Source organism: Conger conger, chromosome 15 (assembly GCF_963514075.1).
Source record: "Conger conger chromosome 15, fConCon1.1, whole genome shotgun sequence".
Taxonomy (NCBI): domain Eukaryota; kingdom Metazoa; phylum Chordata; class Actinopteri; order Anguilliformes; family Congridae; genus Conger; species Conger conger.
In genome coordinates this window covers 34,953,327-34,972,707 of record NC_083774.1, presented here as the reverse complement: position 1 = coordinate 34,972,707, position 19,381 = coordinate 34,953,327, and the positions used below count along the sequence as shown (strand labels likewise).

The following is a 19,381-nucleotide window of genomic DNA, read 5'->3' as shown; positions in this document are numbered from 1 at the left end:
TGTATTTATTTATTTAGTATTCATTCATTATGCATATAGACTCAGTGAGCATTTTATTAGGTACACCACCTTGTTAATGCAAATATTTAATCAGCCAATCATGTGGCAGCAACTACATGCCTAAAAACATGAAGACTGGTCAAAGGCTAGACTGGCTGAAGCTGACAGTGATGCAAATACCCCCTCATTACAACAGTGGTATGCAGAAGAGCATCTCTGGATATTTCAGAAAGTGATTTACGATTAGATGCCATGCATTTTTAAATATGGTAGGTCTTTATTTCTTGTTAAATATGAGAAATTCTACATGTCTTGGAGCATCTGTTAAGATAGACGTCATATTGCGGTTGCAGTTGCACACCGAGGACCGAGGTTCAATTCCCGGTCCCGCCAAAAGCCAAGTTTGGCCAGCTCACGTGGAGAGGCATAATTGGCTCGCTGCTCCAGAGGGAGGGTCTTGGCAGGGTTAGCTGATCACCGCACAATAAGACTGGAATGCTACATCTCAGAACTCACCCCTCACCTCCACTAGCAATAGCAATATTAAATATCTGGGTATAAATATTTCCACCAAGCTGTCAGAGTTTGTCACGTTTCAGGTCTGTCTCGTCATGTATTATGTTGTCTAGGTTCGTCATGTTGTTTAGTTATGTCTCGTTACGATTTATTTTCTTGTCATGTCTAGTTATGTTTTCGTACGATTTTATTACCTGGTTATGTTGAGTGATTATCGTCTTAGTTTTCGCGTTGTGTCATGTTTTGATTTATGTTTATTGTTACGTTAACTGGTCACGGTTTATGCATACACTTTTACATGTTTTTCCGCAAACCTTGCGTTCCGCCTTTTCTCTCTCTCTCCTTCTGTCATTCACTTCCTATTGTTTCTATTTGTCTATTTACTAAAACTACTAACGCTAGATCAGGATTGGGCAGAGACTAACAAACTAATCATGTGTTCTTGTTACCTTACGTTTCTCGTGCATGTCATTTACTAATTTACTAATGCTAGGGCAGGATAGGTTTATTACTAACGATTACTAATCTCCTTGTTAAACTTGTCATCCATCGCACCTGTTTTCCATTTCCTTGCTACGCTCTAACTAATTGTCTACACCTGTCTACACCTGCATTTATAGCCCAGTCGCACAACTGTTCACTGCAAAATTGTCTGCCTCTGTTTTCCACGCAACTCTTGAGCATTTACTGTTTTGATTACACGTTACGATCCAAGCCTGTTTACCGACCATCGTTTATTGATTTCTGTTTTGTTGACCACCGCTTGTTTTTGACTACGTCCTCGCCTACCGTTTTTGTACTTTTGCTTCGCTGATTGTTTCATGGTTTCGACTCCCGCTTCGCCCACGACTACGCCTCTGCCTGCCGTCCGTCTGTTCATCTGCCCCGCTGACAGCTCTCCCGCTACCGGACCTCCCTGCACGTCTACCGACTACGAGTTTGCCTCTTCCCTCGGCACCGTGCTTTTTGTTTGTTTACTTTTTGTTTGGCTGGATCTACGTGTATGGACTTTGCTTGTGTTGACTACTCTCCTGGGATTCGTCCCGAATAAAGCCCTGAGGGGTCTTTATATTACTATTGTTTCTGAGTCGTGCATTTTGGGTCCAACCCCCACGCACCCGTCTCAGAGTTGTTCCTCCTTAATTTCATTCCGTTAATAAATACAATTGAAAATGATTTAAACCGTTGGACAAACTGATCTACCATTCCTCAGTGCCTCTATAAAATGCCACAACTGCTTCAAAAACATTGTCATTTCAACAACTCTGAATGCCTGGTGGAAAATTAACAAAATCTTTCATGCACAATGACCCCATGCAAATACATTCCAATAAGGCACAATCCTGACTTCTTGATTAACAAAACATCACTCTCCTTCACCTCATGGAAACAAAAAGGTATCACACATCTTCAACACATCTTTCAGGATGGCATCTTCATCACCTTCCAGGATTTGGTCCATAAGTATAATATTGGGAAAGAGCAATACCTCCAGTACTTTCAATGAAACTACTTACAACCACTACTTACAACCACCTCCGCTAATGGAAGAAATTAATAAAATAATCAACATCAAAAAAATTCTCTCCAAATTATACAAACTAATATCAACCACAGAACGAACAATATCCCTCCCCATCCAAGCCTGGGAAAAAAGACTTATCACTCTGCTACAATTCAGACTTATGGACTCAAATCTGTAGGAACACCTTCATGGTGACCACCAATACTAACCTGCAACTAATACAAGACAAGGTAATTCACAGAACTCATATCACCCACCAAAAGATGTATACAATTGGATTTGTGAACTCAGACACTTGCACTCACTGCTCTTTGAATACCCCAGATAATTATTACCACTCGACCTGGCTCTGCCCACCAACTCATCGTTTCTGGAAACAAGTCACAGACCAAATATCTCTCATTAAGAGCTGTAGCATTCCACTCTGTCCATCCCTCTGTCAACTAGGAGACCTCTCAACAATCAACCCACCAAATCAAAATACCAAACCTATACTCATTGCCCTAGCTATCGCCAAGAAAACCATCCTCTTAAACTGGAAAACAAGACACAAAATAAACATAACACAATGTTTAAATCTTCTCAAAGAACACGTATCCATGGAACCAATCTCACACCAGCACCAAAGCTCACACTTGGCAAACATTTGGGGTCCTTTCATAAAATCATTCAAGTTGCCTGTGGACTAATCCCCCAACCCCACCCTAACCAACGTATACTCACATACTCCAGAAACACTATCCATGTAATACCATATCCCAATCCAGCCCATCGATAATCATGCATATTTTCCTTTTACTGTTCTTTTTTAAATTTTTAAATTTTTTTAAATTTAAGAATGTATTATTCAGTCATGTTCTTTTTATTTGATTTCATTTATTCCCCATCGTTACTTTTCTTATTATCATTTTTTTCCCTCTTCTCTCCCTTTTTCCATACTGTCCATTCAAGGCTCCAATTAACAATCCTGTCCACCCACTTGTCCACCTGTCTGTTTGTCTGTTCATCCCCCTGTCTATCTGCCCGTTGGTCTGCGTGTCCATATGTGTACACAAGTCACTCTTTCTACACTTTATTCTTTTTTTTCATGCATTGTTATTTTTTGGGACTCTGTCTGTTTTGTTTTACCTTCCCCTCAAATGCTTCATCCTGTTTTTTCTCTCTCTCTCTCTCTCTCTCTCTCTCTCTCTCTAAATGACCAATGTATATATATTTGTTTTTGAATTTAAAAAAACACCCCGGATGCCTGATGCCGTCATGGCCACGATTATGAGAGACGAGACGTCTTGAAGAAGGCGTGTTGCTCTTCCTCGGACCACCAAGGGGCGTGGTGTGGACGGTTTATCTAACCTCCCCCCCGCCAAATAACAAGACTTCCATTTCAATTTAAAAATTAAACTTTTAAATGCAATTCACTTATGATTATCTTCTGATATAAATATGCATATCATATAATGAAATATTAAGTGTTTATAGACAAGTGTCTACAGTTTAAAGCATTTTTAATCATGAAAAACTGGTTTAAGCAGGTGGTTGGCCGATCAGTGTATTTTATTTCCGGATTGTAAGCAGTGACTTGTCAGAGCTGTGGTAGACTAAAGCCTGGCCATACCGCCCAGCTGTTGTAAACACTTTCTCAAGTAATATGCACTATGCAAAGAAAACGGTTTCACATTTGGCACTTTCCTTCCCACAGTGATGTCTGCAAGGCAGCCGTTTCAGCTCCGCCAACCATAGATTATGGTAAATGGTTGGCATTTATATAGCGCCTTTATCCAAAGCGCTGTACAATTGATTGAATTGATTCTCATTCACCCATTCAGACACACACTCACACACCGACGGCGATTGGCTGCCATGCAAGGCACCGACCAGCTCGTCGGGAGCATTTGGGGGGTTAGGTGTCTTGCTCAGGGACACTTCGACACAATATTGTATTTATGTTACTGAGCTAGGTAGTTTGCTAAACCCGTTGCGATTAGTTTACTATCTCGACAGGCTGCTGCCTTCCAGGCTTCACTGAAGGAGTACACATTTGGCCGGAGGAACGCATTGGGAAATAATAGGAGACGTCCTTATACGGAACCCTACCAGTGTGACAGCAATAGCCTATAGCTATGTTTTCCCTGTACTTGCAGAGAGCCAGAAGGAGGTGTCAAAAGCCTCAAACAAAGTAATTATGTGGCCATGCTTCAAATCTTCTAATAAAGCTGTAAATGTAATGTAAAGCCATAGAAACGAAGCCTACTGCTGCATTTACATCATATTAGAATGAACAAATTAGTGTAAGGTCGGGGATAGGCGGAGAGCCAGTAGCGACTAAGGGTGAACCCTTATAACATGCTAACGTGTTCGCCACGAAATCGCGGAAGATAAGGGAGAACACAAATACAATAGGGACTACTCCCGGAACAGGGGGAGTGTTACGACCCAGGTTCGCGATCCGCTCTGGGTTTTTCTCTCTGCTCGTGTTCTGATTGCAGGAACGGAAAGGTGGGCGGAGCTAAGGAGAGCTGAGAACTGAGCCAGCGCTGATTGTTGGATTTGACGCAGCTGGAAGCTGGGGGTTTAAAAGCACAGCTTCACCATTCTGGAGTTAGTCCACGTTAGCTCATGGCTGCATTGCGAATGCTCCTTCCTCTCTCTGGCATTGTGTTTTGTATTTGGTTGTTGGCTTTGACACTTGTTAAAAAGGCCTGTATTTGGTAAGAGGTAAGCTCCCCTGGCACTAATGAAGGCCAGAATTATTGCTGATTGGTAGGGGATCAAATACTTATTTCATGCAAAAATACGATAATAAATTTATAAAATTTATATGATGTTATTGTGGATTATTTTGTGATATTCTGTCAAACCTATAAAAGTGGGCAAACCTATAAAATCAGCAAGGGATCAAATAATTATTGCTCCCACTGTATAACGATGAAAGTGCCATTATAGTCTGGCATATACAAGGCTAATCATGGTGGTGAGGTAGGGAGGGAAAGGTGCAGCCTGAAGAGATGAGTCTTTAGTCTGCATTTGAAAGAGGAAAGAGACTGCCGTTCTGACATCCACAGGGAGGTCATTCTACCACTGTGGGGCCAGGACAGACAGCAGTCGTGAGCGAGAAGTGCAGGTGTGGTGAGGGGGAGGTGCCAGATGGCGCGATGTGGTGGAACGGAGGGGTCTTGTTGGTGTATATGTCTTGATAAGCGATTGAATATATACAGAGGCTGATCCCTTAACTGCCTGGTATGCGAGCACCAAAGTTTTAAATTTGAAGCGAGCCATAACAGGCAGCCAGTGGAGGTTGCTGAGCAGGGTGAGATGTGAATGTCTGGGAAGATTGAATACCAGACAGGCTGCAGCATTCTGGATCAGTTGTAGGGGTGTGATGGCAGATGCTGGAAGGCCAGCCAGCAGAGAATTGCAATAGTCCAGGCGGGACAGGACCATTGCTTGGACAAGGAGGTGAGTGGAGTAGGTGGTGAGGAAGGGTCGGATTCTCTGAATGTTGTACAGGAAGAAGCTGCATGCCCAGGTCACCGTAGTGATGTTCTCGGAGAAGGACAGCCTGTTGTCTATCACCACTCCAAGGTTTCTTGGACTAGGGCAGAGGTGTCAAACTGAATCCCCAGGGGGCTGCAGTGTCTGCGGGTTTTTGTGGTTTCCTTTCAATCAGCTGCCAATTAAGGCCTTGAGAACAAGGCGTGTGGATACTTTAACCAATCAATGACTTGAATGAACCAGAACACCCCAAAAACCAGCAGACACTACGGCCCTCCAGGACTGGAGTTTGACACCTGTGCACTAGGGGATGAGGTCACTGTGGTATCCCCTTGTGAGATGGAAGATTCGTTTTGTCTTACCTGGGTTGAGCTTTAGATGGTGGTTACCCATCCAGCTCTGGATGTCTCTCAGGCAGGCGGAGATACGGGTAGAGACCTCTGTGTCCGATGGGGGGAAGGAGAGGAAGAGTTGGGTGTCATCGGCATAACAATGATATGAGATGCCATGAGCAGAGATAACACGGCCAAGGGATCTTGTGTAAATGGAGAAGAGGAGGGGGCCAAGGACTGAGCCCTGGGGGACTCCTGTAACAAGGGGGCGAGGGGTTGACACTTCCAGCCAAGGTCACCTGGGAGGACTGGCCAGTGAGATAAGATTTAATCCAGTCTAAGGCTGTGCCACAGATCCCTGTAGATGTCAGGGAGGATAGGAGGATGGAGTGGTTGACCGTGTCGACGGCTGCAGAGAGGTCAAAGAGGATCAGGACAGAGGAGAGAGAGGTTGCTCGTGCAGCCTGAAGGGACTCGTTGACAGAGAGGAGTGCAGTCTCCGTCGAGTGGCCAGGTCTCAAGCCGGACTGGTGGGGGAGAGGAAGGAAGAGAGTTGGTTGGAGGTGGCTTGTACAATGGATTTGCATAGAAAAGGAAGGAGAGATACCGGATGGTAGTTCTAAATCAACAGTTGGTTTGTCAATAGTAGGAATACTAAAAATATAAATAAATATGTTTAATACAGTTTAAAACACAAACGGCTGGAGCTTCATGTAGGCAGTTACCGGCGTAGAAATATAACTGGAGCCCCGGGATCCACGTTCCTTAGCTCTTTAAGGAGACTGTGAGACGGGTGCGTGGGGGGTTTGGGCCCAAAATGCACGACTCAGAAACAGTAGTGTAGTAAAGTCCCGTCAGGGCTTTATTTGGGGAATATCCAGGGAGCGTAGTCAAAAACAAGCAATGTTCATACACGTAAATATCCAGCCAGAAAACCAAAGCGCAGTACCGAGGGAGAAGGCAGTCTCATAGTCGGTACACCATGCGGGAAGTCCGGTAGCCGGGAAAGCTGTCAGCGGGGCAGGCGTACAGGCGTAGGCAGGCTCAGGGTCAATGACGGTGCAAGAGTCAAGACCGAAATATGCTCCTCGGGGCAAAAGCACAAAAACAGCAGGCATAGTCGTGGTACAGGCAGCCGATGGTCAACGAAACAGAAGTCAATAAACAATGGTCAATAAACACGCGATTTTGCATGGTCCGTTCTGTGTCTCATGACCATGTTTTTGTGTCCGGCTGTGTTATTCATTCACTCGCTCATTCTTTTCACCTGTGCCTTGTTTACCTGTTCTTCACACTCACACCTGTTTGTAAATGGTTGGCATTTATATAGCGTCTTTATCCAAAGCGCTGTACAATTGATGCTTCTCATTGACCCATACACACACTCACATGCCAACGGCGATTGGCTGCCATGCAAGGCGCCAACCAGCTCATCAGGAGCATTTGGGGGTTGGGTGTCTTTCTCAGGGACACTTCAACACAGCCCGGGCGTGGGATCGAACCGGCAACCCTCCGACTGCCAGACGACTGCTCTTACTGCCTGAGCCGTCACCCCGCCCCTGTTTGTCATTTCAGTTCAATCACCTGAGTATTTATACCCGTATGCTTTCGTCAGTTCTCTGCCAGATTATGTGCTTGTTTTCTGCATTTCCCTTTGTCCCTCTGCCTAGTTGGACTGCCTATTCTTGTATGATCTTTCACTTGTGATATTGACTCTGTTTTCGAATACATTTATTGCATCTGTCTGCTGGTTACAAAGACTTCTATTCCATGCATTCTCTGGTTGCGAGTTCTTCAGCCCTGGTGTCTGACAGAACAATCTAGCCAACGATGGAACCAGCAACCTTGTCCAGGACCCAAGAGGCCCTCCGACTCCAGGAGATTGGGTCATCATGAATCTGAGGTCTGCTCTCTCCATCAGGATCTGTGGAATCTGCACGCCCTGATGACCGGCATCTCCAGCTCCAGAGCCCAGGCCACTAGACAACCGGTTGTCATTGTTCCTGAAACACCCCAAACCCAACCTTCCCTTCCACCCCCAGAACGTTACGCCGGTGAGCGCCGGATCTTGTAGGTCTTTCCGGTCCCACTGCCCCCTGATTTTTGACCTACAGCCCTCCAACTTTCCCACAGAACACTCCAAAGTCGCATGTGTGATCAGCCTTGTGAAAGGGGGGCCGCCTTCTAGGATTTTGATGCTCTTGAATGCGACAACTTTGTCCTGTTTTTATCTGATTTTCAGCACAGACTTCCCTACAGACTTCATGGCCCTCACTTCAAGTCGCATTTTGCTGGTCGCCTACAGCTGAGGAAGCCTCAAATGCCGTTTCACATTTGCCCCCGTCCTGACTATGACTGACCTCAAAAAACATTTCACCAACATTCAGGTGGATGCCTCCGACACACCAGTCAAAAAAAGCACTGTCCAAAAGTTGGACAGCAGAGGGGTCGATGAGGGGCTGAGAGGCTAGCTTAGGGGAGGCAGTGTGGTCTACCTAATAAAGTGGTCACTGAGCGTATGTCATGTCTACTGTTTAATCCTAACAAATTAGAAAAATCATATAGTATCAAGATAAAAAATGGTTAGATGTCAAAATTGAAAGGAAATATAATCTTCCAGGAAAATTTTGCAAGTTGATTTAATGACCGAACTCATGCGTCACAAAAACGTGAAAGACAATGGCGTTCAGCTAATCTGCATGTTTTCCTCCTGATCAGTATACAGGTATGAGCCAACACCTAGTTAATTATACTCTGGTGAACACCTTCAATAGATAGTATATAGGTCAGTAGTGTGACACAAATTCTGCGCGTGTCATCGGTCTGAATAGGAACACATGATAGATCCTCCAGCTATCATTGCTATTATTGTATTTGTACTTTTAAAGTAATAGCTGAGGTGTAGGCCCAAGTGCAGACGAACCAAGCCAGCTCCACCACCCTGTTTTTGTATTGTATCTGCGTAATTTCTCATATGCAAAATAGGTTTGCTGGGTGTGTTTGACTACCAGTCACAACACTTTTAGAAATATTCACATGGTCATCACATACAATTGGTAGAAGGGAACAAAATGTTGAGAATTGAGGAAAGAAAAAAGAAAAATATTCCGTGTGACAGTATGAGTTTAGACATACAACATTTCATTCAGCTGAAAGACATAGGTCAAAGGCATTCTAATGTCAGAAACAATTTCTCGCCTGAAAATAAAAATAATTCCTAACACGGCCGTTTTGTCAGCATCATGTTTTTATTGATTAAAATAAAGGTTTACAAGGCGTCTTATTGACCATGGACTGGTCCATCTGGATGTTGGCGTAGCGTTATCTGAGGAACAACTGTGAATTCTTGCAGCTACCCATAAGGTCATGATTTTAGAATAGATCTCAAGGCACTTAATAATTTTTAAGGTTTGCAGCTACCTTGAAATCACTTTGAGGGGTTCTTCTTGAAAATATTTTATTTAGAATGGATATTGTTTTGGAAGGGTTTGTGTTCCTAGTATTGTGCAATCATTGGATAAAACAATTTATTAAAGATGTGTCCCCCATATCCGCACATCAACCTTGAATCCATCCTGGATCCACCCTTCCAGTGGGATCCTGATTTCAGTATATACTATACATGCCTTCAGAACACAATTAGACAAAACATGAGTCATAAATTCACTGTCATCTCCATGCACCTGCCTTTGATGTTCTTTATTAAAACATTGACATCTCGAACGACACCAACACCAACAAGGCAATAGAAAGTTAAACTGTATACACATATGACATGAAGTGGTTCCTTCCTAGCTCAATATATTGAACATAAGAAGATCACCAAAGAAGGTATAATTAATTATTTTGGGATTATTGTCACTGTATAAAACGGCAGAAAATATACAACATTATTATTTTTATTATTATTATTATTTTATTATTATTATTATTATTATTATTATTATTATTATTATTATTATCTCAGATTTCATTGTGGATGATTCTGGTCTCTATAATGACATAATGTCATAAAGTCTTAACAAAATAGAAGGGTTGTGATGGCTTTGACTCCTCTTGCAGATCAACAACTGTCATTGTTTTATACTTCACATCATTTGTTCATGCAGTCATTCCTGTAGTACTTCAGTACTATAGAACCCTCTGCTGTTTCCAACATGCTCACATGTAAAAATGAACAATGCTTTGTATAAATATATACAATGCCCCATAGCACAGAGCATTATTGTACAGTTCTCCTTGTGTATCGCATCCACAAGGACACTGGCCATTAACAACTTTAATGACACATTAAACTGACCTGATTGACATGCTGGGTATTCCACAATGATTGCTTACGTGCAGTTTGCTCAGGTGCAAATCAAATGCATTTGAGAAAATGAAAGATTAAAATAACTTGGCAGCTTTCAAAGGAATTGATTTCCTCATTCCTGTGGTCATCTGTATTGTTCCTTATCATGACTAACCAAACTTGTTTATGTTTCTGTCAGTATATAAATGATGGTGTCCGTGGGTTGGCTGTATTGATTCAGCAAGTCTGATTCAGAGCACCATGGCTTCCTATACACTGCTGCTGCTCCTGGCCTCATGTTGTGGGGCTCTGGCCTCCCACCACTATGCCGGAGTCATGACCTTCACTCCGAAAGGAAAGAATGCCGATGGATCGTTCAGGGTGAGGCAGCCCATTCAGTCTTTTATCTGATTTAGCATAAATAACAGCACTTCTCATAAAATATCTATTTCAAATGTCTGACCTGTCACACTGAAATTGCAATGTGCTGTAAGGCAATGTTCTGAATAGCTACTTTGCTTTCTAACATAGTGTACATTTATATTTCTAATTAAAGGAGAATAGAAATGATGTTTCTTTCCTAGCAGCAATTAATTTCTGTTCAATGCCTCCTTTGTCCCAGATGGGATATTTGACTTCACAGGCAGGTGGAAGATATGTGTTTCATAGACAATATCCCATTCTAAATGTATACATAAATGAGGTTTAAAACAAGTATTTAACATCATAAATAGGTCCACGCTAAATGTATTTTTTAAATTAAATACCAGAGAAGTCAATTATTCAATAAATGTATTACTGGAATATGAAATTCAAATGTACTGTTTGCAAGAAGCCACTAGTGCAGTTCACTTTCATGTTTTGTAATGAACGACAATCATTTTGTTGCAATTGCAGGTGGACTTCCGCTACAAGGAGACTTACCATACCTGCTATACAACTAACTCCTGGTTCTGTCTCAGTGGAAACTGCGGGACCATAGATCGATTTGAAATCGGTCAAGTGGATAGCAATTCCAATGGAGCTAATACTCAAGGGAACACCTGGTGTCAGTCGGAAGCGTTAATGACGAGAAATATTCCAAGCAACACACCTTTTGAAATGTGGTAAGTATTTCAGGATCAGAAGGTGGAGAAGGTAATTCAATTATCTGTGCAATGTTTTAAGTGTGTGATCTGTTACTATTGTAGGAAAACAGGGTGTTGCTGGATACCTTCAGATAGCCTTGGATCATGGAGCCTATTGACACATGTGGACCTTGGGATCAGATCCGACACTAATGAACCCAACAGATCTCCAGTCACAACAATTATACCTTTCATCCGGTAAAGTCATAGCATCTCACACACTGTTGCCCGTTATATCTTTGGTTTTGTTCATTATTCCACTTTTGGTATTTGCTCCTGGCTCAAACAGTTTTTGTGTGCGATTAGATTGGATATTTTTGATGATGTGGTTTTTAAATGGCATTAGTAGGCATAATGCATTTTGAGGCTTACGCTCTGGAGCAAAGATTCACTCAAATTACCTCAAAAGCATCTTGTAGAGCCAAATTAAGACTCAAAGATTTTAATCCAGATTCAAGAATTCAGATTCAAATAAAAGACATGACCTGAGCAGCCAAATTACCTCAAATAATCACTCATTTGAATTACTAGGGCCAGTTAAAATTACATGTACATTTTTTCAAGTCACAAGCGTAGACAATAAGAAGATGGATACGAGAGACACTGCACAGCAGTCTCTCATGATAAAATATGGCAACAGATTGATATCCCCATGCCATAATACAAAATAATAATGAGAATTAAAACAAATATCAGGTATAGTATATTAGAAAATATTTTTTTGCATTCACAGGATACCACGGAATTGTCCAAGAACATTTAATCTGCTGGCTCATGACCCTGATAATGACCAAGTCAGATGCAGATATGGAAGACTTGGTTCCAATGAGTGCCATACATGTAGACAGCATTCTGGCTTCGCCTTGGATGAAGTAAGACGCTAAAATACATACAAAGAACATGGATGTTATAATATCAAAATATGGGAAGGGAGTAATACCAATCATGGTGACGACCAACAGAACGATGCTGATGGTGATTGGTAGAAACATTCAGACTCAGATGCCTGTGGTAATGACCTGAAAGCAGTCAGAATGTATTCTCCAATCAGTGTTAATACTTTTCTATTAACTGGCACCATCTTACTCTGCTATTTGTGGATCTCCACTCATTTTCTTTGATTAAGCTGACAAAATGAAAAAATAAATATGCACCACTAGAAAATTGAATGGTCTTCAAGAATGGCCTTTAAACGGAGAAGGCTGTAGGAAACAACTGTGCTTAACATTTCACCTCATATCACCTGTTCTTTCTTGACAATACGGCTAATTAACTTTTTTTCAGAATTCCTGCACCTTGACTTACTGGGATGCCTTCATAACAAAGGTTAATGCCTTTGAGATTGTCCTGGAGGATTACCCCACACAAGTAATCACTCTGAAATACACCGATGGCACATTGTCCACCAAGTCCCCACTAGCTTATAGAGACAAGCGAGCAGTCCACTCCTACTACTACTACGCTACTGCACCCATACTACCAACTACAACAGCCACTACGACTAAAGCACCTCACCACTACAACTTCTACCACTACTACAACCCTACAACAACAACAACAGCCCCAACAACTACAACAGCCCCTACAACTACAACAGCCACTACAACTAAAGCACCTCCCCACCACTACTACTACCACTACTACAACCCTACAACTACACCACCCCCTACAACTACAACAGCAGCCCCAACAACTACAACAGCCCCTACAACTACAACACCCCCTACAACTACAACAGCCCCAACAACTACAACACCCCCTACAACTACAACAGCCCCAACAACTACAACGGCCCCAACAACTACAGCAGCCCCTACAACTACAACAGCCGCCCCTACAACTACAACAGCAGCCACAACTACAGCACCCCCTACAACTACAATGCCCCCTACAAGTACAACAACCACTACAACTACAACAACCACTCCAATGATGCCAATGATGGGTCTGTGTAAAATCCCTCTGCAGTTTTCAATCCAAGGTAAATTTACCCGATAATTCAACTGATCTACAGCTGTCAGGGACTCAGAGACTTACATATTCCTATCTAGTTAATCTTACTGATATTTTGCTATTTTTCTGCCACTGAATTTCAGTTGATCCATCTGTTCATGACTGTACCGAGGGAAATATTCTGCCCAAGTTTCTGTTCCCAACTCCACAAAATGGAGAAAAACTCATTGCTGCTGTTGGTCAGGAACTGGAAATTAAGCTGAAGGCTACAGCAACACAATCATGGTAAGATAGAAGTTAAACTCATGTTTAAACATGTTCATTCCTGTCCATTTGATTTAAAAGAGTATTATTGTCAATATAATGTGGGTACGAAATGGGTCAAAAAAAAGACATGAAATAATTGAGCAACATTTCTATTTTTCTTTTTTTAGTACATATATAATACTTCATAACTGCAAAAAAGCACACTAATTTCTGATATTGATCACACTGTGCCTTCAATAGGGTAAAGAACTTCATCATCAGTGGACCTCTGAACATCACAAAGTACAACACTATCAGAGGAGCAGTTGGAGAATCTCGAATCAGGTGGACACCAACTAAAAATGACTTTGGTGATCATGTTCCCATTTGCTTCATTGCAGAGAGTCAACAAGGGTAAGTTTCAAAGTTGTTGATCGGGTTATTCCGGAAGGTTGAAAATGCAGTTATTGGCCCTTGAATGATGTTTGCTGAGTCAAAATAAAACTCCCAGTCTTGGCTTAATTTATTGTCCAGCACCAAGCACTATGAATAGCATTTTTATTCTAACAAGTAGTATACTGATAGAAACAGACTAAGTGTAAATTAATGAAATCAGTGTAACTGAGCTACAAAAAGGTATTTACTGCATATTCGTCATTTTCAATATTATCTATAATGACTTTCCATTTGACTTTGCCCTATACTTGTCTCATAATCATGTTCAATGTTTCAGGTACAGAATCTTTCACTCTGACATGAGATGCATCATTGTCATTGTTAAACACAAATCTGGTTAGTACTCAGTTCGATATGTTTGGTTATTGACTTGTCCCTAAGCTTGAAATTCTGTAATACATACTGTTAAAGGTGGAATAGGTAAGCTTTTTGCGTTACAACATTACCATGGTTACAAGACCATCGTAAATCCCTTTCTATCATTGAAAAGGGGGCATTGACATGTTGACTCACCCTCTACCTGCGTTTCTTTAAATTCGGGTTTCAAAATATACAGTTGATGGGCCAAAACATCCTATAGCTGTGCCATAATTCAAGCTCATTGGTTGAAAAGTGGTTATAACTGCCACAGCCAATGGCGTTTCAACTTCAGTGTGTTCACAGAGAAGGGGTGGGATAAACAGTGTTGTGGTCTGAGCGTGTTTGTTGCTCCAATTCCTCTCTTGACCGTTAGACATCCAAAATTACCTATTGTACCTTTAAGTGATTAGTAGTTCATTGTTCTTTATTATTGGTAAAGAAATCAATATTAATTTTACACACTGGACACAAAATTAAATTCTTGGTGCTTAATCACGCAATTTTTGCCTCACCAAAGATTTCCTCCCGTTAATTCATGAATAGGCAATGCCAGTGTGATTTGTACGGAGACCACAATGACAGTGGAAGTGGAGAAGGCCTCAATAATTGGACTTCATGAAGATCACCTGCGTCTCAATGATCCATCCTGCACTCCCACCTCCAACCAAACCCATGTGATCGCCACCGTGTCCCTCGGCTCCTGTGGGACAGTACTGGAGGTCAGTCCCTTTGATCCACTCAAACGACACAGTCAATAAAAGCTGTGATGTTGCCACAAATAAATCTCCTTTGATGTCTCTGATTGTCTTTGTAGGAGGACGCTGACAACCTGATCTTCAAAAATGAAATTATGTCGTTCGACAACGTTGGTGATGTCATTACCAGGAAACACCAGGTGGAGATTGACTTTGTATGCTGTTACCCCAAGAAGAGCCGTGTGTATCTGGATTTCCAGGCACACAAGATTCCTTACGTGTTCACAGAAAAAGCATTTGGAAAGTTCACCTACCAGTTTGAGTTCTTCCACAGTGAGCTGTTCAACACTGCAATAGACACAGATCACTACCCTGTAGATGTGGCACTGAAAGACGTGCTCTACATGCAAATCAAAGCTACTTCCTCTGTTGCCAACACTGTGCTCTTCGTGGAGTCCTGCAGAGCAACCCCCGTTGATGATCCCGACTATCACATTTCCTATGACATAATTTCAAATGGGTAAGACAACTGGTGTATGGAAGGCAAACATTTTGTTTATGGTGGTGTTTCTGGGGTAAAATATCAAATAGCCCATGTGCGTAACCAAGCATTGACTGGAATAGGAGGCCTTATGTATGAGGAATGGCAACATCTATCTAAATCCAACTGTGGGATAGGGAATATGAACATTTAGGTCTGGATGGTGTAAAATAAAATGTTTTTAGAATTGTTTCAGCCCAGGAAAGACCTGTGAATTCAGCTCTTTTATTTCCCCAGCTGCATATTGGATGGGACAGTGGTGGTCTATCCAAGTAACTCCACGGAATACAGATTTGGAATGGAGGCTTTCCAGTTCATTGGACAACATGAGCAGGTAATTGGGGACCATGGTTATTTGGACCATGGTGGTAATTTGTACCCAACCAGTTGTATGTAATTGTACCTCATTTTCTGATTCAGAGCTCTCCTTGTCTTCTGATGAATTCTAGGTCTTCATATGCTGCTCAGTCATCCTGTGTGTGGCAGGGGAGCCCGGCACCAGATGTTCTCAGGGCTGCACCACTCCCACACCCACACCCGCCCCTGTTCTACATCACCTCCACAGGAGGGATGCTGCCACACAGACTGGGAGACACTCCATTTCCCAGGGGCCTTTGCGTCTAAAGAAGGCCACAGAAACCACAGGTACTATGACCCTGGTTAAGTCTGAGGTTATTGCGTTGTACGAAATCCTATGCAGCTGTAATAATGTGGACGGCTCATTCCATTTACTACTCAAATCTGTATGGTATAAAGATCAGTGAATTGGTGTGTAAATTTGCACAACACTAATATCCTCAAGCCTGACCCATTAAAGCTATGTGATGTAAACACATATGATGAATATCATTGCAGTATGTCATATTTGTTGGAGGGATGTTCTAATTCTTTTTTATTGTTTCTTTTTCTTTCCTTACAGTTTCCAACATGGGCTTGAACATGAACCTGGTTTTCATTGCTGCCTTTCTCCTGGTTGTGGTTGTCATTGTGTGTGGAGCTGTGATTTATACAGTAAAGAGGCCAACATTCAAATACCAACCACTTCCGTCTACTGACTTCTGAGACACAGTTTTATAACTCATTAAACAAAGTGAACACATTCTAACCAATCACATTAATGCAAAATGTACCTTTTATGAATGAGGAATGGCCTAAAATCTTAAAAATCTTTGCAAACCGTCATATATTCAAATTTTATTAGCTTTGTACATCACAACCCTTGAATAATTCCCCTGTGACTAATTTTTGTTAAAATTATTGTTTGTCATACCACAATATTACTGTACTGTAAATTGACTGGGTGTAGTATTGTATTTTCAAACTTATGTGAAATGTAATGTTGTACTGTCTCTAATTCATGGTAATTCATGAATAAAAGTTATGTAAATAATAGTAGTGTGTCGTACATTTATAAATGTTTTTGTTTTCTGTCACATACTGTGTTATAATAAGGCCACATTTGTTTGTACTAACCACAGATCTAACCATGAACATTTTTCATCAAGAGATATATACAGTACAGTCTGTAAGCATTTGGGCAGTGGTACAACCTGTGTTCTTTTGGCTCTGTCCTCCATGGATTTGAAACTAAACAATGAGTATGAGGCTAAATTGCAGACTGTCAGACATATTGGGCAATTAATGTAGAAATTCCATCTCCTTTCATATAAAGTCCCTCCATTTTACAGGACCTTTCTTCCAGAACACTGCAAGTACATAGCAGACTGTAACCTGGCCATCCTGTTTTTGCAGCTAACTAGTGGTATGCATCTTGCAGTGTAGCCTCTTTAGATCTGTTCATGAAGTCTTCGGTGGAGAGTAGTCATGGACACCTTCACACCTGACTGAGAGTGTTTCTGATCTGTTGGACAGGTGTTTGGGTTTGTTTCTTGCCTATATTATTTAACTTATTAATCATTCTGTGTTTCTTATATGATGTTGAGCTTATTTATGTATTTATTTATTTAGTATTCATTCATTATGCATATAGACTCAGTGAGCATTTTATTAGGTACACCAGCTTGTTAATGCAAATATTTAATCAGCCAATCATGTGGCAGCAACTACATGCCTAAAAACATGAAGACTGGTCAAAGGCTAGACTGGCTGAAGCTGACAGTGATGCAAATACCCCCTCATTACAACAGTGGTATGCAGAAGAGCATCTCTGGATATTTCAGAAAGTGATTTACGATTAGATGCCATGCATTTTTAAATATGGTAGGTCTTTATTTCTTGTTAAATATGAGAAATTCTACATGTCTTGGAGCATCTGTTAAGATAGACGTCATATTGCGGTTGCAGTTGCACACCGAGGACCGAGGTTCAATTCCCGGTCCCGCCAAAAGCCAAGTTTGGCCAGCTCACGTGGAGAGGCATAATTGGCTCGCTGCTTCAGAGGGAGGGTCTCGGCAGGGTTAGCTGATCACCGCACAATAAGACTGGAATGCTACATCTCAGAACTCACCCCTCACCTCCACTAGCAATAGCAATATTAAATATCTGGGTATAAATTTTTGCACCAAGCTGTCAGAGTTTGTCACGTTTCAGGTCTGTCTCGTCATGTATTATGTTGTCTAGGTTCGTCATGTTGTTTAGTTATGTCTCGTTACGATTTATTTTCTTGTCATGTCTAGTTATGTTTTCGTACGATTTTATTACCTGGTTATGTTGAGTGATTATCGTCTTAGTTTTCGCGTTGTGTCATGTTTTGATTTATGTTTATTGTTACGTTAACTGGTCACGGTTTATGCATACACTTTTACATGTTTTTCCGCAAACCTTGCGTTCCGCCTTTTCTCTCTCTCTCCTTCTGTCATTCACTTCCTATTGTTTCTATTTGTCTATTTACTAAAACTACTAACGCTAGATCAGGATTGGGTAGAGACTAACAAACTAATCATGTGTTCTTGTTACCTTACGTTTCTCGTGCATGTCATTTACTAATTTACTAATGCTAGGGCAGGATAGGTTTATTACTAACGATTACTAATCTCCTTGTTAAACTTGTCATCCATCGCACCTGTTTTCCATTTCCTTGCTACGCTCTAACTAATTGTCTACACCTGTCTACACCTGCATTTATAGCCCAGTCGCACAACTGTTCACTGCGAAATTGTCTGCCTCTGTTTTCCACGCAACTCTTGAGCATTTACTGTTTTGATTACACGTTACGATCCAAGCCTGTTTACCGACCATCGTTTATTGATTTCTGTTTTGTTGACCACCGCTTGTTTTTGACTACGTCCTCGCCTACCGTTTTTGTACTTTTGCTTCGCTGATTGTTTCATGGTTTCGACTCCCGCTTCGCCCACGACTACGCCTCTGCCTGCCGTCCGTCTGTTCATCTGCCCCGCTGACAGATCTCCCGCTACCGGACCTCCCTGCACGTCTACCGACTACGAGTTTGCCTCTTCCCTCGGCACCGTGCTTTTTGTTTGTTTACTTTTTGTTTGGCTGGATCTACGTGTATGGACTTTGCTTGTGTTGACTACTCTCCTGGGATTCGTCCCGAATAAAGCCCTGAGGGGTCTTTATATTACTATTGTTTCTGAGTCGTGCATTTTGGGTCCGTCTCAGAGTTGTTCCTCCTTAATTTCATTCCGTTAATAAATACAATTGAAAATGATTTAAACCGTTGGACAAACTGATCTACCATTCCTCAGTGCCTCTATAAAATGCCACAACTGCTTCAAAAACATTGTCATTTCAACAACTCTGAATGCCTGGTGGAAAATTAACAAAATCTTTCATGCACAATGACCCCATGCAAATACATTCCAATAAGGCACAATCCTGACTTCTTGATTAACAAAACATCACTCTCCTTCACCTCATGGAAACAAAAAGG

At 41.6% G+C, this 19,381-nt stretch overlaps 1 protein-coding gene across 1 annotated transcript; it reads left to right on the top strand.

Annotated features, from left to right (window-relative positions):
- Nucleotides 1-10,399: 10,399 nt before the first annotated feature.
- On the top strand, nt 10,400-16,923 carry LOC133111904 (uncharacterized). Its single transcript, XM_061222542.1, has 13 exons — nt 10,400-10,534; nt 11,051-11,259; nt 11,344-11,478; nt 12,014-12,152; nt 12,565-13,261; nt 13,377-13,518; nt 13,741-13,893; nt 14,213-14,271; nt 14,839-15,014; nt 15,110-15,510; nt 15,769-15,865; nt 15,981-16,176; nt 16,451-16,923. Exons 1-13 carry the CDS (start codon nt 10,415-10,417, stop codon nt 16,591-16,593), a joined length of 2,667 nt encoding a protein of 888 aa, XP_061078526.1. The 5' UTR covers nt 10,400-10,414; the 3' UTR covers nt 16,594-16,923.
- Nucleotides 16,924-19,381: the final 2,458 nt, after the last annotated feature.

Bases quoted from the DNA above. Each gene is read 5' to 3' on its own strand.
- LOC133111904 (XM_061222542.1), top strand. From the start codon at position 10,415: ATGGCTTCCTATACACTGCTGCTGCTCCTGGCCTCATGTTGTGGGGCT. The intron at 13,262-13,376 runs GTAAATTTACCC...ACTGAATTTCAG, and splicing joins TCTGCAGTTTTCAATCCAAG to TTGATCCATCTGTTCATGAC. The intron at 15,866-15,980 runs GTAATTGGGGAC...GATGAATTCTAG, and splicing joins TCATTGGACAACATGAGCAG to GTCTTCATATGCTGCTCAGT.